The following is a 24,975-nucleotide window of genomic DNA, read 5'->3' as shown; positions in this document are numbered from 1 at the left end:
AAGCCCTGTGCTCTGCAGAGGGTAGGTAGCACGTCCCCACGCTCTGGACATTACACAGGGTGCAGTGCAGAAAGCTGAGGTGGAGGGAGTGTCAGAGCAGCTGTCCGGCCAGAGGAAGGAGTGGGATTTTCGGAGAGAGTCCACAGCCTGGGCAGATATTTACAGACGAGGAAACTGGCCAGAGTTTGTAAGTGACCTCAACCCCGGTATGTCTGGCTGTGGACCCTGATCTTTGTTGTATTAAATACTCAGAGGCTGTGAGCTTGAGCTGAGAGTTGAAAGACAACTGTGATTTTGACAGGTGAAGAAGGAGCTGGGCATTCGAGGCCCAGAGAATAAAGACCTCACGACCTCACTGTACAGGGTCTGGGAGATGTGTGACCGCACGGTATGTGGGGGCACAGAAGTAGCTCAGTTTGGCGGCATCCGAGGCCACTAGAGTCCAGGGTAGAGAGGGAGCAGGCTGTGCGTGAGATTGGAGTGAAATAATGGAGGTCTGAAGTTTGGGCCTCGTGTTTGGTTTGTCTGTCTGTCTTCGCAGCGGAGGGCCGTCAGGTGTTTCTGAGCAGGGGATAACCTGAGTGGACTGCGTGCCCCCCACTGGCAGAGTAGCAGGGGGGCAAGGTCAGGGCGCAGTGATGAAGCTTGAACTACAGGGACGGAAAAGAGTGGGCCGGCATCCGAGGCGCTGGTGAGGAAGAGCCAGCAGTCGTGATTGCCTGCTTGGGCAATGCCAGAGAGTGGTGGTTAGGATGACTTCAGGTTTGCAGCTCAGATTAGGGGTGGTGGTGATAACATCTATAGGAGCAGAAACAAGCAGAAGAGGGCAGGTTTGGGAGGTGAGGGAGGAAAGGGGAAGGCTTCAGCTTTGGCTCTGGGGCCCGGGAGCTTGCCTCAGCGGAGAGGTCTACTGAAGGTGTGGACCCCAGGAGAGACATCCGTGGAGGTTAAGACTGTCACCCACTCACCTTCGTTCACCCTGAGGGCAGGTGAGAACGGGAGGGGGTGCCTTTTGCCTCCTCTTTAATAAGCTCACTCTTATTTCCCTTTGGACTCTTGTGATACCTCATCTGCTTCACTGAAGTCATTTCCATTGCATATTGTGTTTCCTCCTCGTTTAAAACTGTTTTCTAGAAAGTTCCGTGCATACTGACCTGGCAACTATCCATAAATCACTTTTCATGTGTGCTTTTGTAGGTTCTACGAACGGTTTGGCTTATGGATCAGAGCTGCATAATTCTCTGACATCAGAGATCTGTTTCCTGAGGAAGCAGAACCAGGCTCTCAATACAATGCTCGCCAAGGGATCCAGAGGTAGGAACTAACGGAGCCATCTGCCGGCTGGAACCCCACAGCCCTCTGTGGCCTGGGAAGAATGCATTGGAGTCTGACCAACCTAGGTTCAAATTCTGTGGCTCTGTGACTTTGCGCAGGTCCCTTAACCTCTCTGAACCTCAGTATTCTTAGCTGTAAAATAAGAGTACCTCAGGGGGCAGTTGTGACGGTTATCTCTGTGAAGCCCTTAGCACAGTATCTGTAATAAGTATACAGCCACCTCTCGTTTGCCTCAGTTTATGGTGGAAGAGAGAAAAGCTAGAAATGCATTACTCTGCCAGAATCTCATCCAGAGGCTCCCTACTATCAGGGAGGTTTTCTAGTATTTCTTTCTTTTTTTTTTTTTTTTTTTTTTAATTTTTCTTTAATGTTTATTTATTTTTGAGACAGAGAGAGACAAAGCATGAATGGGGGAGGGGCAGAGAGAGAGGGAGACACAGAACCGGAAGCAGGCTCCAGGCTCTGAGCCATCAGCCCAGAGCCTGACGCGGGGCTCGAACTCACGGACCGCGAGATCGTGACCTGAGCTGAAGTCGGACGCTTAACCGACTGAGCCACCCAGGCGCCCCTAGTATTTCTTAGGAAGATCCTTTCTCTTAATTCTTTCTTTTTGGAGCTTAGTCCCCAAAGAGCTTTCACCTACAGTATCTCTCAGTACTTAAGATGTTTCTGGAAGGAGGAATTATCAGTCCTGTTTTATAGGTAAGAAACTGAGGCCTGGGGAGTTGACCGGCCGGTGGTCCCTTGTCTAGAAATGGGCAGACCTGGGACGTGGGTCAGCGTCTCTACTTTCCCTAGAGGATACTGATGTGGCTGTTGTCTTAAGAGACAGAATCCAGGCTTCTGCAGATCATTCATTCACTCAGCAGACATGTTAGGGCCTGTGTAGACCGATACAGAGATGAATGAGACCTGGTCCCCTCCCTCGAGGGACTCGTGGTCTGATGGGAGAGGCAGCCGGGCAGCCCGTGGCAGGCCAGCATGAGGATCAGGCTTGACAAAGGCAGGCTCAGGGAGCACAACACCCAGGAGAGGCTCGGCTTCAAGAGCTCAGTCCAGAAGGCTCAGCAGGGATTAGCCAAGGTGCCTAAGATTTAGAAGAGCCAGGGCCTTTTAAGTAGAAGAAAGAGAGCAGACAGAGGCCTGGGGATTAGTGGCAGGGAGAGTATCCACCACTCGGGACTTGTAGGAAGCTCACTGTGGCTGGAGTGTGAAGGAGGAGGGGAGCACTTGCTCAGAAATCAGCATGCCGGGGCGAAGAGTGGGACCTGAAAAGCTCGGCCCCTCTTTGGCTTTGTGACCTTGGGGAAGGAAGTCTTAATCTCTCTGTCCCTAGATTCCGAGTAGGCAGAAGAGTGCACTTGAACATGCCACTGTGCCCCCGGGGCGTGCTCTTAACTGCCCCGTCTCTGGGTCCTGGGTGTCTCTGGGTCCTGGGCGTGTTTTCTCCATCAGGAGAGGTGCTCTCCTGGGCTGAGGAGCAGATGGGGCCCCAGGTTGCCTTTTGCACAGCCCTGCTGGCTTTACCGGAGGGCTTACGGACTTTTCTCACATCCGTTGCCAGAGTTTGGGACTGTTTCTTGCCTGTGTCTATAATTTATACCCACGGTTTGCTCCGCGACGGCAAAGTAACTAGGTTTGCACGGCCCATTATTGTATAGAAAATTAAACAGGCCCATTTCATCCCAGTGACGTTTAATCTGCAGCCTTGATGTTGACAGATTTATCTGCCCAAAATGCATAAGATAATTGGAATGCCAAAATCATAAATGCCAGATTAAATCTCATTCTGTTTTGTATTCCTGGAGTGCTTGAGCTGAAGGGCCGTATTTGCGTAATAGGGTTGGAAAAAACAAATGGTGTCTCTTCTCAGTGGTGCTTTTTTTGTGTTTGCAGATAAACAGAAGGAGAATGAGAAATTACGCGAGTCCCTCTCCAGGAAGGCTGCGAACCTCGAGCTCCTTCAGCGAGAGTACGCCTGCTTGAGGGAGGAGAATGAGAGGCTGCAGAGGGAGGTCTGCGAGCGGGACAGGCACTCCCAGCAGCTGCTCCGGGAAGTGTGCAGCACCCGCAACGAACTGAGCAGGTAGCGGTCAGGGTCACCCTGGGGCGCGCTGACCCCTGCCCAAGTGCCGGGGAAGGCCAGCAAACACTCAGGCACACGACGTCAGGTGGGAGCAAAGCCCAAGGAGCAGAATCGTCTGAGGGAGGAGGGTAGGGCCTGGGGGGGCAGATGGCTGTTTTTCTCCGGGGGACGTCAGGGTCGGCCTCTCTGAATTAAACGGCGACCTGAAGGCAGCGGAGGGGTGGGGGCCCTGGGGCAGGGTGTCCTTGGCCTGTGCGGGGCGGAGCAGGGAGGCCAGTGCGCCTGGAGTGAAGGGGGACCGGAGAGGCTGGGTGCCGAGTCCCGTAGGCCCTCGCAGCCGTGGGGAGGACTGGGGTTTCACTCTGAGTGACTGGGAAGCCACGGAGGGAGTCTGCGCAGAGGAGGGACGTTTGTCCGACTTAGATATGAAAGGGCTCGTACTGCCCGTCCCCTTTGCAGTTTCCCCTCGTCTCTGTCTTGTCCCATGTTTCCAGTTGTCCCCCAGCAAGATCGCTCTCTTGCCATCGTGCAGTCCCGGGCCCTCCCGAGCTCTGCACCCCTGGGTGAGACGTAACCTTTAAGCTTCACTTCCTCATATGCTATCTGTGCACTGGGGACTGAGAGCACGTACGCTTTGGGTGTCGATCACGCACGTCCGGGCCGGGCCCAGGGCTCCCACGCTCAGGAAGGAGTGGCCGTGACTGGAATTGTCACCCACGCTTGTCAGTCTCGTCCACACTCTGCCGGCTGTGGAGTCAGAGCAAGTCCCCGTGCGTCAGAATTAACGTCCCCTCCCTGTGGCGGGGGGGGCCTCTCCAGGGTGCAGGAGGAGGCGAAGTCGAGGCAGCAGCTGCTCTCCCAGAACGACAGGCTCCTGCAGTCCCTGCGGGTGGAGCTGAAGGTGTACGCGAAGCTGGACGAGGAGCACAGGAGGCCGAGAGGTACTGGGCGCGCTGCCCGAGGCGCTTCCCGTCCTGGGGCTGCTGCGTCGGGGCTGAGGGCTGGCCGCTCGTTCCGGAACGCTGCCGTCACACCCAGGCTTGCCTCCCGGGCGGAGGGGCACGCTTCGCAGCGAGCCCCTCGGGCCCACTCTTCTTCTGCAGCAGCAAGCAACGCAGAAGGACGCGGGCTGGGGGGTCAGGCCAGCCGAGGCCTGGGTTCTCTCTGCCTCGCTCCCGGGCCGTGGGACCTTCCGCAGGTCGCCTCGCCCCTCTGGGCCTGGTTCTGCCTCCATCAAACATGTGTCCTAATGTCTGTTCTGTGGAATCTTGAGAATTAAACGAGCTCATTTCTGAACAGCACACTATCACAGTGCCTGGGACATAGTAGACACTCAAGGAATAATCTGATTACACATTTCCTGCTAGTGCGTGTTTCTTTCGTCCATTCATTCAGCACATGATTATGGAGCACCTACCACATCGCAGGGCATTGCTGCGGGATGGTGCTTCGCCCCGGTCCTCTTAGACACCAGATCAGAGGGACTTGACTGGTCAGGTCTAATGTTTCAGAATCTTTTTTGAGGTGTGCTAGGGTTTTTGTTTTGTTTTGTTTTGTTTTTTAACTAATTTTCCAGATGGTTTCTCCCTATTGAAAGTTTAGCTAGAAAAGGGTCACCTCACAGCTTTCATTTTCTCCTCAAGTCACTTTTCTTATTCTTGCTGTTGTGCCTTTTTAATATACTGTGGCTCTTAAAATCAGCCCCTTTCATTCTATAATTCCAGCCCAAATAGATTTTATTACTACTAGACATAATTTTGGGGTTTGGTGTGCAATTTGCGAGGCTTTTATGGCCAGAAGCGAAAATTAATTTCCAGCTCTTATTTAGGCTGTGGAATAGTGGCAATTAAGTCTGCCAATATTTTTGTTTTTAAGTCAAGTTGTTATTTTAAACTGTACCTAGTTCTTAGGAAGGGGAGGGCGGTGGCGATGGCGGGTTTAAGACCCTGTTGCGCTCCTTTGATGGCTGACCTTTTGGAGGCAGACGACGTTCAAGGTTTTCCCTTTGCGCTTGTTTCCAGAGCTATCAGGAGAAGGCTGGAGGGGACAGGACCCTTTCAGTGACCTGCACGGTCTGCTAACAGAGATCCAGGCTCTGCGGGGACAGCTGGAAAGGAGCATCGAGACCAACAGCATGCTGCAGAGCAAGCTGGAGGGGCAGCTGGCGAAGGAGGGGAAGAAGGCTCAGGAAGGAGCCCTCACCGGGGCTCTCCAGACCCCGTGTGTCCCCGAGTGGCCCCTGCAGCTGGACAAGCACGGTACTGCCCCCGCACCTCCTGACCTCTTGAGATTGCGGCCCTGTGCATGTCACTGGGACACGTGAGCTTCTGAATGGTGCCCTTGCCCCGTGGAGGTGTCCCTCCGCTGACTGCAGGCATGCCGGACCCCAGGAGCCAGGGGCCTGGCCACTGAGCAGTCGTCACCTTTGGCAGGGTGGTCCGATCTCCGTCCGGGGCCCTCGGTTCTCAGGGAAGTGGAGTTTGGGCTGCCAGCGCTCTCTTCGCCTCCTGTCTTGTCCCCCCCTCCCCCATCCATTTAGCCCTGCCCATATCGCTCCACTGAAAATCCTTTTTGGTCCCTCTTACTGCCTTTTAAAAAGAATCTAAACTTATTACACTGGCTCTCAGTGTCTTTCAGGATCTGAAAGCATCCCGGTAGGTTTGAAAACTGATTCTGTTTTGCCATTTGCTTGTGGGTTTATTGTCTAGCCCTGCAGAAGCTGTGTAGGGTAGCAGAAAAAGGACAGGAGCGGGTCCCCATCATTCCTTTGTCCCTTGCCCAGCACAGAGCCAGGAACAAGCCAGAAAGTGGTCAGACTTAAGGCAGTTGGCCAGGCCATCCTCTTTGCTCTATGGATGGAGAGCCTGAGACCCAGAGAGGGTACTGGGCTCACCCAAAGTGACATGGCAAATAGGGGCAGAGCTGCAGCTGGAAATCATCTTTTAGCTCCCGAGTCCAGTGCTGTCCCTGGAGCACCGCCTGACCCGACGGAGCCTCAGGTGTCCGGGGTCATCACCCGAATACCCGCAGCGTGGGTATGCACATCCAGTGGGACAAGGAATGTCAATATAGTTTATACAAAAATACTGTATAAAAGTTTGGACTTGGTCTTTGCTGGGATTGGGAATTCTGTTTATTGCCCTTAATTAAAAAAAAGAAATTAAAGTCTCTTAAAGAGCACCCAGTGTGCTTTAGAACTTACCGTGATCGATTTATTGATTTCTCCTTGATAAAGAATTTAAAGTTTTAACCAGAAAATGGTGTGACGATATGAAAAAAAAAAAAGTGAAGAAAAATCCTTCATGATTCTACAGAATGATAATATTTTGCTTTGCGTTATTTCTCTTCATTTGATAATCACATGCCAGTGTGAATTTATATTGTTCACGCTGGGTTTTGTGCCATTCTACGGCCTTTCTTTGTTTTTGCCCAGTGTTGCATCATGAATGGTTCCCAGTCTTTCACACGGGCTTCCTAATTACTGTTTTCAGATTATCGCCAGTCACGAAACCATTACCGCGGTGATTATTAAAGTGGTCTCTGATTTGGAGCTTTAATAAACGTCGATGTTAATATGCTTTTTGCTGTTAAACAGCATTCTTAGGATAAAATCCTACTAGTGGAATCTCAAAAGACTTGGAAAGGAGCCACGTTGCCTCCTTTTGCGTGGGATGTATATCAGTAGTGGGTGTCTGTGTTTTAAACGGAGGCTCCTCCTGGCCCTACTTCGGGCTTAGCGGAGATGGGACTGAGGAGGTAGGGGGGTGCTCTGGGGACTTTGGGGCAGGGAGAATGATCCAGGACCAGGGCTGCCCAGGAGGGACAGTTGGGGCAGCTGAAGGGAGGCGGCCATTGAACAGCATTTGCTGCTTCTGAAACCGGTCCGGGGTCAGCCTAGGTGTGCCTCACGAGAGGACCTGGGAGAATGTGTTGAGAATCCACCGTGCTGTCCCAGTGCCGCAAGTGCTCCTGTGTCCTCGAGTGGGCATTGGAATTCTTCCTTCGGCCGGGCCTTTCTTCCTTTGCAAAAGACTTTCCAGGATTGTATTTAAGCGCGCTTGTTCAAAAGTTCTGCTCTGAAGATGGCTGTTTTGGGCAGAAAGCAATCCCTCTGAGGGGCCAGCTCCTTGGCCCTGGAGATGAAGTGCGCCCTTGGAGGCGGCTGGGTGGGAAGGGGCTGGTGGGGCGTCCGAAGGCCTGGACACTAGGCATGGTCCTCACAGTGCCTCCACACTCTGGGTAGCTCTGGCTGGATCACCTGCTGTCCCTGCCCCTCGATCGTCCCTCCTCCACCAGGTCTGAATGACGGTGCCATCCTGCCCATGGTGCCACTGGGGGTTGAGGTGTACAAGTGCTCTCGAGATTTCACAGAGTGGCAGGCCACCTCGCCATCTAACTGACTTTGCCCCCTTATGCTGTTTCCAGCGCATCGCTTCCCAATCTCTACTCTGGGGCCTCTTCTCTGTTGCTTGGGTGGCTCCCGCAGCCTCCAGACTCACTGCTCCAGTCCAGAACACGGCCCTCAGCTTGACCTTGCCCTGCCTAACGCCCTCGAGGGGGCCCCACCGCCCTCTTTGTTCTGACCGTGCTGCCACCAGGGCCCTCCCTTGCGCCCTGGGCTCCGCCTACCCCTTGCTTGATCCTCCCCGAAGGCGTCCTGTGGCTCAGTCCCCTGTGCCTTTGCATCTGTTCATCCCTCTGCCTGCCTGCCTCCCTGCCTCCCTCTCCCTCCCCAGGGCCCGCAGCCCCTGTGCTTCCCTCCCTTACCCTGACCACCTGGAAGGGAAGCTGCCTGTTCGCTTGTTGGACAGGAGGGTCCTTCCAGAGAGGAGACTGGGTGTGCTCACTCTGTGTCCCCGTGTCCTGCAGAGGGGATGCCAGGAAGATTGGAGTGAATGCTCGTGTGTGGCTGGTACTTTACTGTTTCCTCATTCAGTTCTTTCTCAAACGCCCATGACAGTGTATTTTCCTTCTCTTCTTTTGCATTTTGTAGATGCTGACAAGTGCCCCATGCCTGGAGATAATTCCTGCGACCCGTTTGACTCCCGCCTGGTGGCGCCACCACGGTCAGGTGCGGAGCTGAAGGCTGGGTAACTGTGGCACGATTGGGTTTGGCAGGAGGACTTTTTAAGTTGAACGAAAGGGGGTCCCTGGTCTAATCAAGAGGGTGCTTGCCAGGATTTGGGGTTTCACCTTCTCAGCACGTCTAGCTGGTGATCTCCTCCTCTAAGCCAGTTCATCTGTTCCTAGCTGTTATCCACCTTAGCAACGTCATTGGGTCCTTGTTGCCTTAGATGAAAAAGTGTCACCGCCTTGGTGTAGCTTGTAAGGCCCTCCAGCGTCCAGCCTCACTGGGCCCATCCAGCCCTGTCCTTGTGCATCCGTGCTGCCGACAGAGGGGTCACCGTCCTGCAGACGGGCCTGCACTTTCCTCTCCCCGGGACGGTGCGGTGTGGCTCCTCCTTTTCCAGACTACCCTTGTCCCATTCTCTGCCAGTGCAAGCCCCATTCCCTCCCTGAGACTCATCCTGAGTGCAGACTGGTCTGTGACATGCCTTTCTGGAGGCCCCCAGTCAGAGCTATTCGTCTAGACTTTTACTGATCCAAAGGTAAAGACCACAGGCTTTACCTCTGTTTAGTGTAATCTTGCTTCGTGTGGAAGCCCGCTCACTTGTTGCTTCTCCTAGGAAGCCTTTCCTGATCTCCCTTCCCACACAGAGAATTGATTATTTTCCCCTCTGCGCTCTGGCTCTCTGTCATCATGCTGTTACACCTCCCGCATGGTGTCTGATTAGACCACGGGCTCCTGTAGTGCAGACACTGGCCCGATTCATCTGTGCAGATCAGGGGTCTCTGCAGACTGGGTGCCTGAGAAGTGTTGGCTGAATTGAATCGAGCTTGTCCCGTGAGACGAATAAGCCCAGCGTGGGGTAATCCGCAGACAGAGGCCCCAGAGCCAGGCCTCCCCTTGGCACGGTGCCTCGTGGCCTTGGGGTCTGAAGGCCTCTCTTCGTCCTCCCGCCTGGCTTCAGCGTTGGTGAACACAGGATACCGGCCCAAATAGATCTCACATCTTCCCTCTCATGTTGTAGCTTCGGAGACTCCGCCGCTGTCCGGAAATGACACGGACTCCCTCTCCTGCAGCAGTGGCACTTCGGTCACCAGCACGCCGTGCGCGTCCCACCTGGTCCCTGGCCACCACCTGTGGGCCGACGACAGCGGCTGCCACGTCCTGGGCCTGACTGGGGACTTCGAGGCCCTGTGCCAGCAGATTGGCCAGGGCCAGAAGCTCCTTGCCGAGATGGCCCTTCAGATCCAAGAGGCTCCCCACCCTGCAGGTCTGGAGCTGGAGACAAAGGTGAGCTGACGGACGGCTGGAGGCCAGGAGGTACTCACTGAGAGCAACACGCCCAGGGGCCGCCTGAGGGCCCTAAGACGGCGAGGGTGCACAGCTTCTCGGGAAGGCCCTGGGAAGAGGGTCCGGGAAACGTAGCCCGCCAAAGCTCAGAGCTCAGGTCCAGTCCGGGTGGCTGTCCTGTGGGGGGCACTTGTTGTGGCTTGTCACCTGTGTTAGTGAGGTCTCTTCGCTGGGGTCACTCCTTCCTGCCTCGTCCTCCCGGAACCCTCCTCACTGTAAAGTTACCTCTTGTTGAAGAACCTCGTGCCAGGTGCTTGGCATAAAGTTATCCATTCACTTCCTCCAAGGCTCGGGGGTCAGATTCTCTTTTCCTCCCCGGCCGGACCCCCAACTGCCAAGCTTCCACGGGTCACATCTTCTGGTCCCTGTTCTCAGGTCCTTACTGAGGCCCCGTGCTTCCCGATACCTGATTTGCCGTTTTGTTTTGTTTTATTATATTGTAGGAGTCAATTCCGTATTTTATATTTCACTAGGTAATAAGCTTCAGGAGAGCAGGGATAGTATTTCTTTTGCTCATTATCGTGTATTTACTACCTAGCACAGGGCCTGGTGTGCAGTGTGCAGGCACATGGTGAATGGGTGTTGAACGTAGTAAATACTAGTAAGATTATTGTTCTTTTCTGATCATCTTTGGTGTACAAAAGGTTAGAAACTGTAGAAAAGTGTAAAAACGTCACATAGCACTCCGCTAAAAATTTTGGTACACACACACACACACACACACACACACACACATGCTTTCAGCTCATTCATGAAGTTCAGTAAAACTGACTCCTACTGGGGCGCCTGGGTGGCTTGGTCGGTTAAGCGTCCAACTTCGGCTCAGGTCATGATCTCACGGTCCGTGAGTTTAAGCCCCGCGTCGGGCGTCGGGCTCTGTGCTGATCGCTCAGAACCTGCAGCCTGTTTCAGATTCTGTGTCTCCCTCTCTCTCTGACCCTTCCCCATTCATGCTCTGTCTCTGTCTCAAAAATAAATAAATGTTAAAAAAAAAAAAAAAAAACTGACTCCTACTTCTATGAATTTCATGGTTTGCCTCTCAGCTAACATACTAACAATTTTCCTGTCCCATTCAATATTTTTCTAGAACTTGACTCTTCTTGGCTGACAAAGAAGCCAACACATGGATGTACCACCGTTTATGTACTCTTTCACCTGGTTAAGGTGTGGTGCACATCCTTTTAAACCCTTTAGGGGTTGTGAACCCTTTAGAGCCCTTGCTGATCACCGTTGATACATTACTTTCCAGAAGTATCACTCGTATCCCCGTTTACAAGTGAGAGTATCCTACCCACTACACTTGCGTCTTTGTTGCGTGATTTGATTTGTAAGTGGGTTGTTGTTTTGTTTTGTTTTGTTTTGTTTTGCCAACTCGGTAGCTAAAAACAGTAGGCCGTTTTATCTTGTACTGATTTTATTACTTGTGAACACAGTGTGCTCTTTTAACTTCTTTTCTTCTTGAACTTTATTGTCTTTTCCCTTCTCTGACTCGTGTTCTTTGCTTTCTCGTGCCCTTGACACCCACCAGGTAGGCTTTGCCCCTGCCAGCAGAGGGTGAGGGAGACTTTGCCGGCCCCGACTGGGTATTGGCAGTGTGCACACGGCCGTGTCGCAGGGGCTGCTGGAGACGGGAACGTTCCCGTCCCGTCACTTGCCCTCGGCACCCTGTGCCTTCTGGAGAGGCTCCATGGTGCCGAGCCACGCGAACCGCCCTCCCGCGGACCCTCTTCGTGGCCTAGTAAATACGGTTAACGCAGGTGGTTATTAGTCGTGGTTATTGATTGGGCTGAAATCACCACCGAAATTCTCTCATAATCTATAATTCACCAGTCTTGAAGAACAATAAATTGGTGTCGTCTGGCCCCAGGCCCTCGCTCAGCGTGTGGATACAAACCCCGTGGCCTGGAGATTTACGCTGCCCGTTAAAGCCGGCTTGTCCATAACCCTTTTCAAGACTGCCTGTAACACCCTTCTCATCCCCCGCCCCTCCCCCTCACGCAGGGTCCACACTCGGCGCCCCCGGGCGGGTTTGTCACCAGCGTGGGCACAGCCAAGCTGATCCTCGAAGAGGCCGCGAGGTTACTGACGCTCTTCTGGAGGGCCTCGCTCCCCACAAATGACCAGTGCTCGCTTCAGGGTGAACAGGTAGGAGGGGACACAGCCTTGCTCGCGGCAGATGTGCTCTCAGTTTGGGGAACAGTCAGAGGGAGGGGAAGGTGCCTTGTTTGTCAAGAGTGACACGCCAGGTGCCGTGCCGGCTGCTTCAGGCGTGTTCTTACCTGCTCCCCCAGCGCCTCTGCTGGGCCGGCCTGCGCTCCTGACTGACCGCGGGCCCACTCCTGGTACGTCTTTGTTGAGGGAAATCCTGTCTGCATCTTGTACAGGAAGCTGAGACTGCAGGAGAGAGGCCCGACCAAGGGTACAGAGCTGGTTTTGAAGGCACAAGTATCAGAATCCGAAAGATACGCTTTTATTGTACAGGTTTTAAGTCCTAGTTTGTCCTCATAGACTAGCTTATTCCCTTCCACTCTAAATCTCTTTTCATTTTAGGTGCCTTTCTCCGGACCGTCTGATGCTTCTGGCATCATATTTTAGTGGGTCTTGCTCTAGTCTCTTCTACTACTAAGAAAGGTTTTTGGTTTGTTTGTTTTTTTTAACCGATGAAAATCATTTATCGTGAAACCACCGAAACTTCCCTTGAAAGCTTGGCTTTGCAGTAACTCGAACGTGACCGAGTTAAGAACCGTTGCTCCCACCACCGCCCTCACCCCCATCTTTCACGGCACAGACCGGGCGTCCGGCAGAGCAGACGCTCCCTGGGGTTTAGTCCGCGGGAAGCAGGTCGAACAGCCACTCTGGTCATGAGAGAAGCGTCCCTGGGAGGAAGGGCCCGCAGATGACGCAGAGTCAGAACTGTGCTTGGCGGTCTGACAGATTTGCTCCCCTTCAGTTACCTGACCCGTGACTTTGTGCCAGAGGCCAGCAGGCAGGCAGAGGGGAGTTTGAGTTCCACGCCGGTACTTGCCCTCATTACACCCGTTCTGACGGTGCTCGGGTCCCGCCCCCCCGTCATGGCAGGGGAGCAGCGGCGAAGCAGCTCTCTGCTCCGAAGGGTCTCATGAGCCCCTCCTGAGGCTTCCCTCTCAGGATCCTGGGGAGGAAGTGTGGGTGCACGAAGCTTGGCGGAGTAGGTAACTGGTCATTTCGCAGGGAAATCGTGTTTTGCCCACTTCTAGCGGGGGCGGGGGCCACGGAGAGGGAGAGGGCCCGCTGGGCTCCAGACCCACGTTGGCCTTGGTTTTCTGCTCACCCACCAAGCTCTTCCCGTCGTAGGCCTGATAGCACAGATGCTCTGACTGCCCGCCTCCCCCCACCCCGGCCCACCGGCTCCCACTCGCTGGCTGGCTTCTTCTCACCTCTCAGGTCTCAGCTTAAAATGTTACCTCAAGGTCAGAGAGCGCTCCCCGATTGCTCAGTTGTAGCATCCTCTTCTGTTTCATCACAGCCCTGGTTAAACTATATATTTGTTGTTAGAGTTAATGTCTGTTTCCTCTGTTTTCCAGGAGGGGCCATGGCTGTTTTCATATGTTTGAATGAATAGTTTTTCTCTCATATTAGCAGCCTAGCACTTGCCCGTATGATTTATAAAGCACAGTGTGTCCGAACGGAACCCAGCGCAGTGTTTTTGTCCTCAGTACACAGTAATGTCTGTTAAGTAGACGGAACGCACTTCTTATTTCATGTGTGTGTATAAATATAAATTATAGACACGTTGATCTCTCCCACCGGCCAGCTAGTCCGGCGACTGGCCAGTGCTTGTGATGACTCACCCTTCTTTCCAGACGTTTGTCGTATAATTGATTATGCTCACTTTAGCATCATAGAATTGGAGAGCCAGAAAAAGGACCTTAGAGACACTCCAATACGATGGCTCGTGGAAACAGACCCCCTGTGTGGTGTTAAATTGCCTCGAGCCACTTTTCTGCCCCTGCCTGTGTTTCATACGGTGCCTTTTTCTTAGTGTGAAATGTGTGTAAAGCAGATTTCCAAGTTGTCGCCAGCAACCCCGATGGTTTTTTTTTTTATGACCTAAGGTTTTCTCTGTCATTAATTTGCCTTTTGCATGTACTATACCACCCCCCTGCCATCCCGAGGGCTAGTCTGGAAAGTGTGTATCCTACTCATCTGTTTATCTAAGAAAGTTGTGAGGAGAGATACGAACATATACACCTACTTGTTTAGAAAATTTTTGATTAGCTGGAACAATAAACGATCACAAGAAAACAGGCTACCTGGGGAGGTGGGAAGGAAGAGGTTGGAAGGACGGGCGTAGAACATAGATTTCTCTCCCGAATGGACCTTGTTTCGCCAGGTTTGACATTGAAACTATGTAAATGTTTTAATTAAAAATAAATCAAAATGAGAATAAAAGCAGTCTCTTAAAATTCATAGCAAAATGAAACAGACCTTCCCGTACACATCGTTGAAGGCGTTACCCATGCAAAGAGGAAACATTTCAAGCCTAGAACACGGTAATTTGACTGCATCCCTAATGGAACTACTCGGAGGTTAAAAAGGACCTGCAAAAACCATTTTTGATTGTTTCTAGTGATATTGTTAATAACGATATTGGTGCTGATAGTTAAAACTGTCATATTTCTATTAGAGGACCAAACAAATAGCTAATTTATTAAGATTTTTACTGTCAGGGAAGAGAGATAAATTTAAAAAAATCAAAGAAATAAAAATCCTGCCATCCTTGATTTGAAAATATCAGCATGAACTCATGGGTTTCCGATTAAAAACATTTACGCTTAGGTTTTAAAAATGTCCAATCCAGTACCAGTGAGTACCTCAAGCGCCGAATTATGGTTTCTAAGTACCTTTCCCCACTCACGGGAACGAGGACTCCCTGGAGAAATGGCTTGATTCTAGGTCTGGGGCCGGAAGCATACACTATGAGCCTCGGACATCTTTTCATCGTAGGGAAGAAGAGGGGAAAGAGGGAGTAAAACAGATTTACGGCGGTTCCCAAAATATGGCCCCCTGGACGCAGCATCAGTGTCGTCTGAAAACTTGTTGGAAAGGGAAATTTGGGGCCTCACCCCAAACCTGCTGACTCAGAAGGTCTGCTTTTACAGGTCGTCTTGGTAGCCCTGGGAACCACTGGATTAAAAGGAACTTAAGAGACGTACAGTCACGTGCTAAACATGGAGTTTATTTGGATGCTGGGGAATCAGACCAGTTGTTCAAAAAAATTACGATGCACTCAGGGAAATGTGTCTCCTGACATGTGGTGATATTAAGCAATTTCTGTCATTATTTGAGATGTAGTGATGATGTTGTGTTTTTCTTTTTATAGATTTTTTTTTTTTCTAGACCTATATACCAAACAACTGTATGGCTGTGAAATGTAATTAGCTCCTGGGATTGAATTTAAAAATAGTTGTAGGGTGCAGATGGGCAGGGACGGAGACGTAAGGGGTTTGGCCGTGAGTTGATAATGGCCGAAGCTGGGTGGGTGCCTGGCGGTTCATTATCCCGTTCCAGGACGTTTGTAAATGTTTAAGATTTTTCATTACAAAAAAGAAAAAAACCAACCACTACCAAAGCCAGCTCCAGGAGTCAGGCCGCCTACTCGTGCTGGGAGGGGCGTGGGGCCCAGCCCTGAGCTGGGCTCTGTGGCCCTGAGGAAGAGTTGGTCTTTTGAACTCTCCCAGGTGTCGGGCACCCTGCTATGCACTCAGCACCTCCTTCCATCCCTTCCGGGAGCCTCCAGAGCTAGGTATTATTATTGCCACCTTCGAGAAGGAGGAACTGAAACTTCTTGCTTGGTCATCATCACAGCTGGAAGTGACCAAGCCGGGTCGAGCCCTGTTGTGTGTTTACCGTGGTGAATTCATCCTGTAAAAATGAAGATTTTAGTTCAGTGGAGCAGCAGACAGACACAATTAAAATTGCTCGTTTTAAAGGCTGGATAGAATATGTATAAGGTGCAGGGCGCCAGGGTGGCTCAGTCGGTTGAGCATCCGACCCCTGATTTCGGCTCAGGGTCACGACCCCAGGGTCATGGGATTGAGCCCTGTCGGCTCTGCACTGAGCGTGGTGGAGCCTGCTTAGGATTCTCTCTCTCCCCCCTCTGCCCCTCTCCCCTGCTTGCTCTCTCTCTCTGAAAAAAATAAGGCGTTTGGGGAGAGCAGGTGAAAATTAACCCACCAGTTGGCAAAGGGTCTCGCAGCACCTACTGTGTGCCAGGCGCTGGTGGTCAGAGGGAAGAATGGGGTCTTGGGTGAAGCAGCAAACAAGTAGATGACCAGTTACGGTTCCACATGAAATGGGCAGTGATAGAGGGAGCGCTGCGCATAGTGGGTGCCCGAAGGAGCGCTAACCAACCTAGACTCCGGGTGGGGAGGAGTCTCAAGGAAAGCTTCCTGGAGGAGGTGTTGCCCAAGGTGACTTTCAGAAGAGGACTAGAGGTTAGCCAGGCAGGGGTGAGGAAATAAATCATTGTCTGCAGGTGTATCTCCTTTGCGTCTCACTCTAGATGGATGGGTCAGGGGTTATCCAGGTTGTGTGGTCTAGGAAGCCATGACCTGAACACAAATCTTTGTGGGCTCTTAGCATGAGGAAGAGAATCAGAGAAAACCGAAGGTTTAAGTTCAGGTCTGTTGTGGAAGAACCGTTGACAGTCTTGTAGCTGACACAATTGGTGAATCTTGAAAGTAGGTTAAAGCAGGGAATCAAGAGATGATACATACCTTAAACACTGTAATTTAACTGAAAACAGTTCAACGTACATTCATTTGGCATTCTTTTGATGTAGGGCCGGGGCCTTTTCTTTGAATACGGGTCTGCTGATTAGGGTTTCACATCTTCCTTCTTTCATAAACTACATCCATAATGTATGTCTGTCACTTCCAGTTTCTGTTTTTTAAGATGAAGAAAAAAACGCAGACACTGGTAAGGCAACTCGAATATAGAATTCTTCTAGACTCCGATCCTCCCACGTCTTCCAGAGTTGATCCCCCCCACCCCCCACACACCTAATTTGCCAGAAACGTGGTTTTTAGTGACTTGCCTTTATCACGTCTTTTCTGAGGCATATGTTTTCATAGTTCTCTGTTCTCATCCATGTATTTCATGGGTTTACTAATACTTAATTAAATCCTGTAACCGATTGCAAGTACAATTGCCTTATAGACAAGTTTGGGAACAAAGTAAAGTGGTTCCTTGTAAGCTGACCGCCCAACATCTGCCCTCTCGGGAGCAGAGGTGTTTCACGGAAGCAGAGGGTAGCCTGTGGTGGGGGGGGCTTATGAGAGAGGAGGGTCCTCACCTCTGTGAGCTAGTTCCCTGGAGACGGTGGAGAGAGCCCCCGGGGTGTCCACATTCCACGGGAGAGCTGGGGACTCTGGCTACCCATGCACTCTCCCCACCCCTCTAAAAGATGGAAGCTGTCCAAAGGATTAAACTCTCTTCATAATGCTTTTACGTTCTCTTTTTTGTACCATCAAAAAATTTGCTTTATAGTTTTTGTAAAAAACCATAACAGAACCTCACACAATTCTGATACATTTTAAAAAATGAAAAATAAAACTTCTAAATCACATCCCTCAGAGCTAAATCACCGTTAATCATTTTGACATTGTCTCTTCGTCATCAGTTTTTTAGACATCTCTGTATACGCGTGTACGGATATAGATAGATGTATGCGGTTTTCTGAAACAGGAATGCCTGACATACAATAGCTGTTCTGGGCTCTTTTTGTCACTAATTGTGATCATCTTTCGACGTCACTAAATAGAGTTCCGCAACATCGTTTTTAGCAGCCGCCCGGTTATGCCATTGTCTGTAAGACCTGCGATTTACTCATCCAGACCCCTGTTGGAACAAAGCAGGTTGTTCACTGGTTCCTGCTATGAAGAGCGCGGAGATGAACCTCCTGGGACGTAGGCGTCTTCCTGTGCTTGTGTGGTTACTTACTGGGGCAGATGCCCAAGTATAGAATTGGCTGGGTCAGCAGGTCGAGTGCGTCTTACGGTTTGGTAAATCTTGCCAGGGCATTCCCCCCCAGGCCACGCCTGTGGCCACAAGAGTGCCTGCCCCACACCCCGGCTGTCCCTGGACTTGGCCCATCTGACCAGCAGAACATGGCTTCTAGTTTTCCCTCAACTAGCATCGTCAGGAAGGTCGCGCCTCTTTTTGTGTGTCTTTTAATTCTCTCCTGTGTGATACACTGTTTTGTACTCTTCGTTCATTTTTCTAATTCCTTTTCTCCTGAGGCTGGAGAAATGAAGGCAGAGATCACCAGACTACACAAAAAGCTGTTTGAACAAGAAAAAAAGTTGCAGAACTCTGTGAAGCTTTTGCAGCTGAGCAAGCGCCAGGAAAAAGTCATCTTTGACCAGTGTAAGTGAGCGGTGGGGGGCGGGCCGCCACGTCCAGCCACTTTGTGCCTCCGAGGACAAAAAGCCCCAGTCCCGGACACCTACTTTGGAGCCCAGATCATGTGTCCTCATGCCTCCTATTTATGGGTTTCCTTTCATACTTCGTCCTTTTTGACCCGCACAGACAAATAAATGCACTTAACAGACCTCAGTGGCGAGGCCACGTGGTGCCAGGGACAGTCATCTCGGTGGGGACACAGGTGTGTGGGGTAGGGTGTTAGGGAACCCTGAGAGGGGAGTGGGGGAGGGCGTCCTTCTGTCCTGGAAGGTGGGCTTCTTGGACAAAGTGACACCTGAGCTGAGTCTGCCAGAAGGAGCAGGTGTTGGTCAGATGGAGCGGTGCAGAGGGGCAAGAAGCATACGTGAGAAACCTACAGCAGCTCACGTGGCTGGAGCAGGACTGCGAGGGGCAGGTCAAGGCTGGAGGGGCCGCTGGGACCAGGACTGCGGCGTGAAGGCCTTAGAGGGCAGGCCCAGGGTGGCTGGCACGCAGGGTAGGGCAGGGACCTGTCACCGCGGCTCCCCTGGTCCGGGCAGGCGAGGAGGAGGGCCTCGGCCGCGCCACGCGGATCCAGGGGAGGGGATGGCTGTGAGGCCTGCTTCCCAAGGCAGATCCACAAACTCAGGCTCAGAGAGGCTAAATGACATTTGTAACGTCAGTCCTCGTCCGATCCAGGAGCTTCAGAGATCGTGGGAACCCGCAGCCCTGGGGCGCCCCTCGTGTCTGTCACAGCCCTGGCCGGCCTGGCGGTCTGCCCGTCACCCTCCCTGTTGTGGGAGGGCCGCCCACTGCGGACCTTCCCTCCGGAGGTGTCAGTCTGCCCCGTGCTGCTCGCTCACCGAAGGCCAACGTTTCTGTGGCATTTCTGAGAAGCACAGAACCTAGATTGTGCTTGGGTGGGAGTCCTCCTTAGCCACCCCCCGGGGACCTTCTGAACACGGACTCCGTGAGACTGGCAGAGTTCGAACTGCGGAAGAAAGAGACGCGGTCGAGGAGCAAGCGCTAACGTCCTGCTCGTGCCCCCGTGCCGGGCTCTGGGGACGGCACCGTTCCTGCCAGCACAGGGCTCTGGCCTGATGAGGGGGGACACGGAAGTTAGCTGCCGGGCAAGGCGCTGGGTGCCTCCCCCGCAGCCTCGGTGCTTCGAGGCTCTGGACTCACTGGGTCTTGAGTAGGAGTTACGGAAGGGCTAGGGACAGGGTTGTGGCAGGTGGCCTCGAGGGTGGGAACTAAGTATTCGGGAACACAGGAGGTGCGAGGGGATTTGCCCTGAGAGACCGCGTGAAAGAGATAAATAGGGATCAGGTCCCAAGGGGCCTGTGGGTGGACTCCAGGGGCTGTTGGTGTTCATCATGTCTTAGAAGGTCCTTGTGGCCGAGCGCGGAGGGGCCAGGAGGCAGAGACCTCTGTGGGGGCTGTGGCAGTCCCCCCGCCCATGACAGCAGGGCTGGGGCGGGGCTGTGGAGGGGAGGGGATGGTGGGCAGATAGTGAAGACGTTCGTGTCACTCAGAGAAAAGGAGCCCTGGCGGGGCCTGTGGGGGACAGTGCCAGTCGTGGCCACGTGTGAGGCGGCTGTGGAGCATTTGGGTCCGACCCCAGGGCAGCAGGAGAACGGGACAAGTCCGGGACAGTTAGGACTCTGCGTTAGCACCTCCTGGGCAGCCCCGAAGGGTCACGGGGCACTTGCTGCTGAGGAAGTTTTGGAAGCGGGCAGTAGGTTCAAAGGTGTAAGTTCCTGTGGTAGATCCAGAGGACAGAACCCAGCCTCGGGGTCCTGCCTCAGTGACATGCAGCCATTAATGAGTGCCGTCCTGTGTCGCCTGGACTAAATGGCTCCCCGAGCGTCTGATTCCTCATTTCTAACGGGAGACGGTAATTCCAAAGGACTCAGATTGACCAGACAGGCTTGGGTTCTAATCACGACTTTGTAAAAAGCACCTCAGTTTTCCTACCTGTAAAGTGGGATGGTAATAATACCTGAACTTTATCGTACTCTGGGAACAAAGCAGATGCTCAGCAGACCCTAGTTCTCTGCCTCTTCTTTTCCTGTTGGCTCGGACTGAATTCCGGGTTTGCAGGTGGCAGACCATTCATACAAAAAAATCACAAATGTCTCACACCGCCTCCCCTGCTGAAATGGCGTCACCCACCTCCGTGTCTCCAGGGCCTGGCCCCGAGCGGGGATCGGCTCAGAGCTGGGTGAGGGGTTGCCCAAGGTCGCACAGCGGGCGGCCGACTCCGGCCGGGCTGTGTGCCTCATCCCAGTGAGTCGGGTCCTTGGACGTTTCCCCAACCCTGCCAGCCTCACGGGGCTGCTTCTGGCTCTGAGGGGCCAAGCGGAAGTCGGCGTAGTGTCCCCTCCCCTGCCTGCCCTCACCTGGTGACTGGGGAGAACCAGGCCCCCGGGGGCTGGTCAGTGCCGGAGCGAAGCCGGACACGTGTCCCGGAGCGTGCAGGGGAGAGGAGGGACAAGTGTCACTTCCCTCACGGCCTCTGACGCAGGAGAGCCTGCTGCGCAGGGTCGGGGGTATTCGCTGAGGTCACAGTTCGCAAGCTAGACCCCCGGGTCGGTGTCTTCCTGCCAACAGTGAGGCGGCAAGAGCCCCGTACTGAGTGGGAGAGTCGTGGGTTCGAGTCGCACCTCAGCCCCGGGCAAGCCTGGGCTTGGACGAGCTCGTCACTGCGCTGTCTTCCCAGGCTGCTGCTTGCAGCAGGGATTTTGGGCTCTGCAAGGTGAGCGGTACGGTTCAGACGTGAGGCCCCTGCAGCTGGGGGCGGGTGAGCCCTGGCTCCTCGCCGGGAGCGTGGCGCTTTGGGACTCCGGTACCCTTCCGGTGTGATGTTTAACCTCCACACCTGGGAGGCTGAATCTTTTCTGGGTCACAGGCCCCTTGGCCGGTCTCAGGAGAGCTGTGAGTTCTCGCTGCAGAAAAACGCACACATCCAGATGCACACAGATTTGCGCTTGCTTTCCAGGGATTTGGGACCCTCCTAAAGCAGAGCCCGGACCCAGGTCGAGGGGTCTGCAGCCTGGGGGTGGGGGAGGGCACAGAGAGACAGTGGGCACCTCTGAAATCGACATCGGCCGGTTAAAAACGAAGCCCACGCCGGTTATCTCCCTCCGCCACCCCCACCCCCCCAGCGACACAGATTGCAAACAGACTTTGTTACCCCCAGATGGAAATTTTTTTGTAAGGCAAGAAATAAATATTTTCCCCAGGCCACCACGTGGCTCCTGTTCTGAAGGAGACGCTGGGGAGTTGGGCTGTATGTGTGTTGATGGGGAGTCTGTTTCATCCTTGGGCACCATTGGCCAAAGCCCTAATTCCGGAAGCCTTGGTTCTGTCTCCTCCGGGGAGTAAATGGAATCTGTGACCCTTGCCAAGGCCTGTTTAGAAAGGACCCCAATCAAGGCAGAAGTCTCTTCCGTGGCGGCATTCCCCTTGCTGCCGGTGTTTGTGCTGGACAAGAAAAGGATTGAGGGAGGAAGCGGCCTTCCTGTACATTTGGCTGCACCCCGCTTCCTCCCTGGGGTTCTGACACACTGACGATCTGCCTGCACGCAGCTGAGAGCGTCCGGTCGGCGGGACCTCTGAAATCGTCCTACCCGGGGAACCTCGTCGGGTTCCTGTACCTGCTGAAGGGAGTCCAAGGAGGAAAAATGCCCAGAGCTCATGCTTTCCCTCGGCTGATGGGAAGCCCGCCCTAAGGGTAAAAATTGGCTTTGCAGAACTGCCCGTGACCCTTGCCTTGAGCCTTGGCACACGGGTTTGCTTGGAGTCGGGCACACCCCCTTCCCAGAGAAACCACAGCGTGTGGGGGCTAGTCAGTCACAGGGCTCTCCCCTGCCCTGCACCATTGGCCCCCAGACCCATAGAGGTGAGGCTTTGGGGTACCTGGGCGCCCGCCAGCCTTCTGGAGCCTTGGTTTTGTTACCTAAAACATGGGCCGGTATCGCTGTGAGGTTGTGGCCTAGCATGAACGTGAAGGGGTGTCTCTGGTACCCCACGGATTCTTTGGTCTTGGGCCGTGTGATGGGGCAGATGGAGCCTCCCACACCCCTCTCTGGGTCTGGATGCCTCGGCCTGTCCACGTGTCTGTCTGACCCGTTTGGGGTTCAGGAGCCTCCTCCCTGCAGCTGGCTTTTACGCTGTCTTCCTGGGCATCTGTGTCTAACGATCCCTGTTCTTTCTTTCTCCTCAGTGGTCGTAACCCACAAAATCCTCCGGAAGGCCCGAGGAAACCTGGAGGTAATGCCCCTTGGAGTTCTGTTACTGAAAGCCCATTTGGGGCATGGGGAGTGGGTGCAGGGCAGGAAATTACTTTGGAAAAATGAAGGTGGAACTGGGACACACATCCTCCACGATTCTATTTTTCTGCCAGTGGCACATAAAAAGTTTCGTTTTAGCGTGGCATGGTTTCAGCGGTTGTTCTAATCATTAAGTTTGTGTGCTGTTTTTACGAGGGACGAATACCACAAACAGTGCCTGGCACGTAGTCGGTGTTTGATAAACGTTTCTTGAGTGAATGAATGAATGAATGAATGAATGCAGTATGATCTCACTGCCATTTGGTTCTATAAGTATTTACTGATCAAACAGCATGTCTTTGAAAGTAGTTTCACAATAACAATTTTGCCTTTAACTCTGTCAGGGATCTTAACTTCAGAAACCCTCCACTGGACCTAAAATTCTCCTTTTCTCTCTCCCTTTTCCTAGCTTAGGCCCGGGGGTGCCCACCCAGGAACATCCAGTCCCGGCCGACCAGGCTCGTGAGGAGAACTTGCAGCCAATAAAGCCTGTGGTTCCCACCGAGCTCACGCTGTGTCTTTGTTACAAGTGGGGTTTCTATTTATTGAGGGGGAAACCAAAGGACCGTCTGGCTGAAGGAAATCTACTTTTCCCTTTATGTTTTCTATCCTAAAGCTGGTTGAAGGGCTGTTATCAAACAGCGTTTAGATGCTCAGTAATGAGGCTTTTCACGGGCCTCAAGCTTCCGGGCGCTGGGTGTGCCCCCCCCCATGAGCTGCGGCCTCGTGTCTGTGCACGGCGGTGGGCTTCGTGTCCACCATGGATTTGCCGAGTGCTCAGCCCAGCCTGCGGTTTGAAGATCCTCAGTGAGTGATTCGTTTCAACTTGGTGATACGGTTATTGCGTGTAGAGCCCCAGAGCCCAGGCCCTCAACTCCACAGAGGGACAGGCCAGGGTCTCGGCAGTGGCCCGGCCCTCAGATACCTCACAGGCTCTCTGTCCAGGTCACTTAGGTGTCCAGGGATGAACGATGCCATGCGGCGTGGCCAGGGCACTGGTGCCTGTATCTGGCTTACGCTGGGCAGTACATGGTCACATCCTAGAGCTGTCCCCGGAGCTGGTGCGTTCCCAGGGAAAGATCCAAAGGTGAGGCCCGGAGCGGGGACTTGTCACTGCAGCGTCCCCCAGATGACGGTGATCTTTCCATTCCCCTGTCCACAACACTGCCTGGTGCTTTGCTACAATCTTGCCACTGACCCTCATGTTCAGCCTTCGCCTTTGCCCTGAGCGTCATGGTTTCCCTGAGCAATGCACAAGGTAGGGCTCAGCCCCCTTTGCAGAAGAAGCCCCGGCAGCCCTGAGGGGCCCTGCTCTGCCAGGACGCTTGCTGCTCCGCTGTGGCCTCGCTGCCCCCCACCCACCTCTGTGCCACCGCCTGGGCATCCGCTGGGCCTGGGTGGGGAGCGTTCTGAATCCTGACTCCGTCTCCCTCTGTGCCCGTTCTGGCCATCACTCTTGGGGCTTCAGTGTCTGGGCGACACTTGTTTACTTGTTTACTTGTCTTCTGCAGTTACTCTGACACTTTGTTCTTGAACTATCGCTTCCTGTCCGTCAGCTTGCTCGCTCCCTCGTCCCCTCCTCTGACCTCTTGGAGGTCCTAACCTCCAGTCCCTCTGCCTCTTTCCCTGTCCATGGGATCCTCGCTTTTAGTTCCTTTCCTGTCAGGCGTCTTGAGTCCTGCCACCCACACCTGAATCCCTTTTCTACCCTGAGGTGTTGCGAGAAGGCACCACCAGACCCTGGATGCCACTCCCCCTGAAACAGTTGTACCCTCAGCTCCGAGCCCAAGTCCCTAAGGAGGTTTACCAGGCCCCACTCTGGCCCCGTGTGACTTGTCCGAGGCCCTTAGCTTGTGAGTGGTGCAGCTGGGCCCTGATCCTTCCTGTCCTGCCAAACCCCACACCGTCCTCACTGCTGCTCCCGCAGCCCCTGGGACACGGGGATGATCTGAGGTGACTGATGCTGTGAGTTACAGGTATAGGGAGTGGAGGTGCAGGGGCGGGGGGGCGGGGGGTCAGGGGGCCGGCCTCTCCTGGGCTCCCCACCTCTGGACCTTTGTTTCCCATGAAGTAAGGGGGATAAGGGGTCAATGGTTGGGGGCGGAGACCCACTCTGCTTGGGTTCCTGTCATCTGAGCTTCCTTCATAAGGACTACTTGCACAGATGTGCCTTATTTTAATACTTGCCAGAGTGTGGAAATGCAGATTCCGGCAGAAAATAATGGAGCAGCTCCTGCTTCCAGAAGCCGCACGAACAGATTCCTCAGTGGAAGCCCCCATCTGCACACGAGGCCTCTTGGCGTGCTTCGGTGGAGGCCGCAGGGGGCTTGGCTTCCCCCGCTGGTCTCCGTGCCCATGAGATAGCCATCCCCCTTCTG

General features: G+C 53.4%; 1 protein-coding gene across 6 annotated transcripts in view; it reads left to right on the top strand.

Moving 5' to 3' along the window:
• Nucleotides 1-23,102, top strand: part of CDK5RAP2 (CDK5 regulatory subunit associated protein 2) — a 172,428-nt gene extending 149,326 nt beyond the window's left edge. For all 6 annotated transcript variants that reach the window (XM_086683857.1, XM_086683856.1, XM_086683853.1 and 3 more), the window contains 10 exons: nucleotides 1,198-1,314; nucleotides 3,232-3,421; nucleotides 4,241-4,362; nucleotides 5,443-5,679; nucleotides 8,415-8,492; nucleotides 9,514-9,779; nucleotides 11,841-11,984; nucleotides 18,122-18,248; nucleotides 22,492-22,538; nucleotides 23,007-23,102. In XM_086683857.1, the coding sequence (XP_086539983.1) occupies nucleotides 1,198-1,314; nucleotides 3,232-3,421; nucleotides 4,241-4,362; nucleotides 5,443-5,679; nucleotides 8,415-8,492; nucleotides 9,514-9,779; nucleotides 11,841-11,984; nucleotides 18,122-18,248; nucleotides 22,492-22,538; nucleotides 23,007-23,063 (1,385 nt within the window). In that variant the 3' untranslated portion in view covers nucleotides 23,064-23,102. The remainder of the gene's footprint in view (nucleotides 1-1,197; nucleotides 1,315-3,231; nucleotides 3,422-4,240; nucleotides 4,363-5,442; nucleotides 5,680-8,414; nucleotides 8,493-9,513; nucleotides 9,780-11,840; nucleotides 11,985-18,121; nucleotides 18,249-22,491; nucleotides 22,539-23,006) is intronic.
• The last annotated feature ends 1,873 nt before the right edge of the window (nucleotides 23,103-24,975 follow it).

Source organism: Puma concolor, chromosome D4 (genome assembly GCF_028749965.1).
Source record: "Puma concolor isolate L17-30 chromosome D4, mPumCon1.1.hap2, whole genome shotgun sequence".
In the NCBI taxonomy this organism is placed as follows: domain Eukaryota; kingdom Metazoa; phylum Chordata; class Mammalia; order Carnivora; family Felidae; genus Puma; species Puma concolor.
Note: the sequence above shows the minus strand (reverse complement) of the source record. Positions and strands in the feature narration are given on the sequence as shown.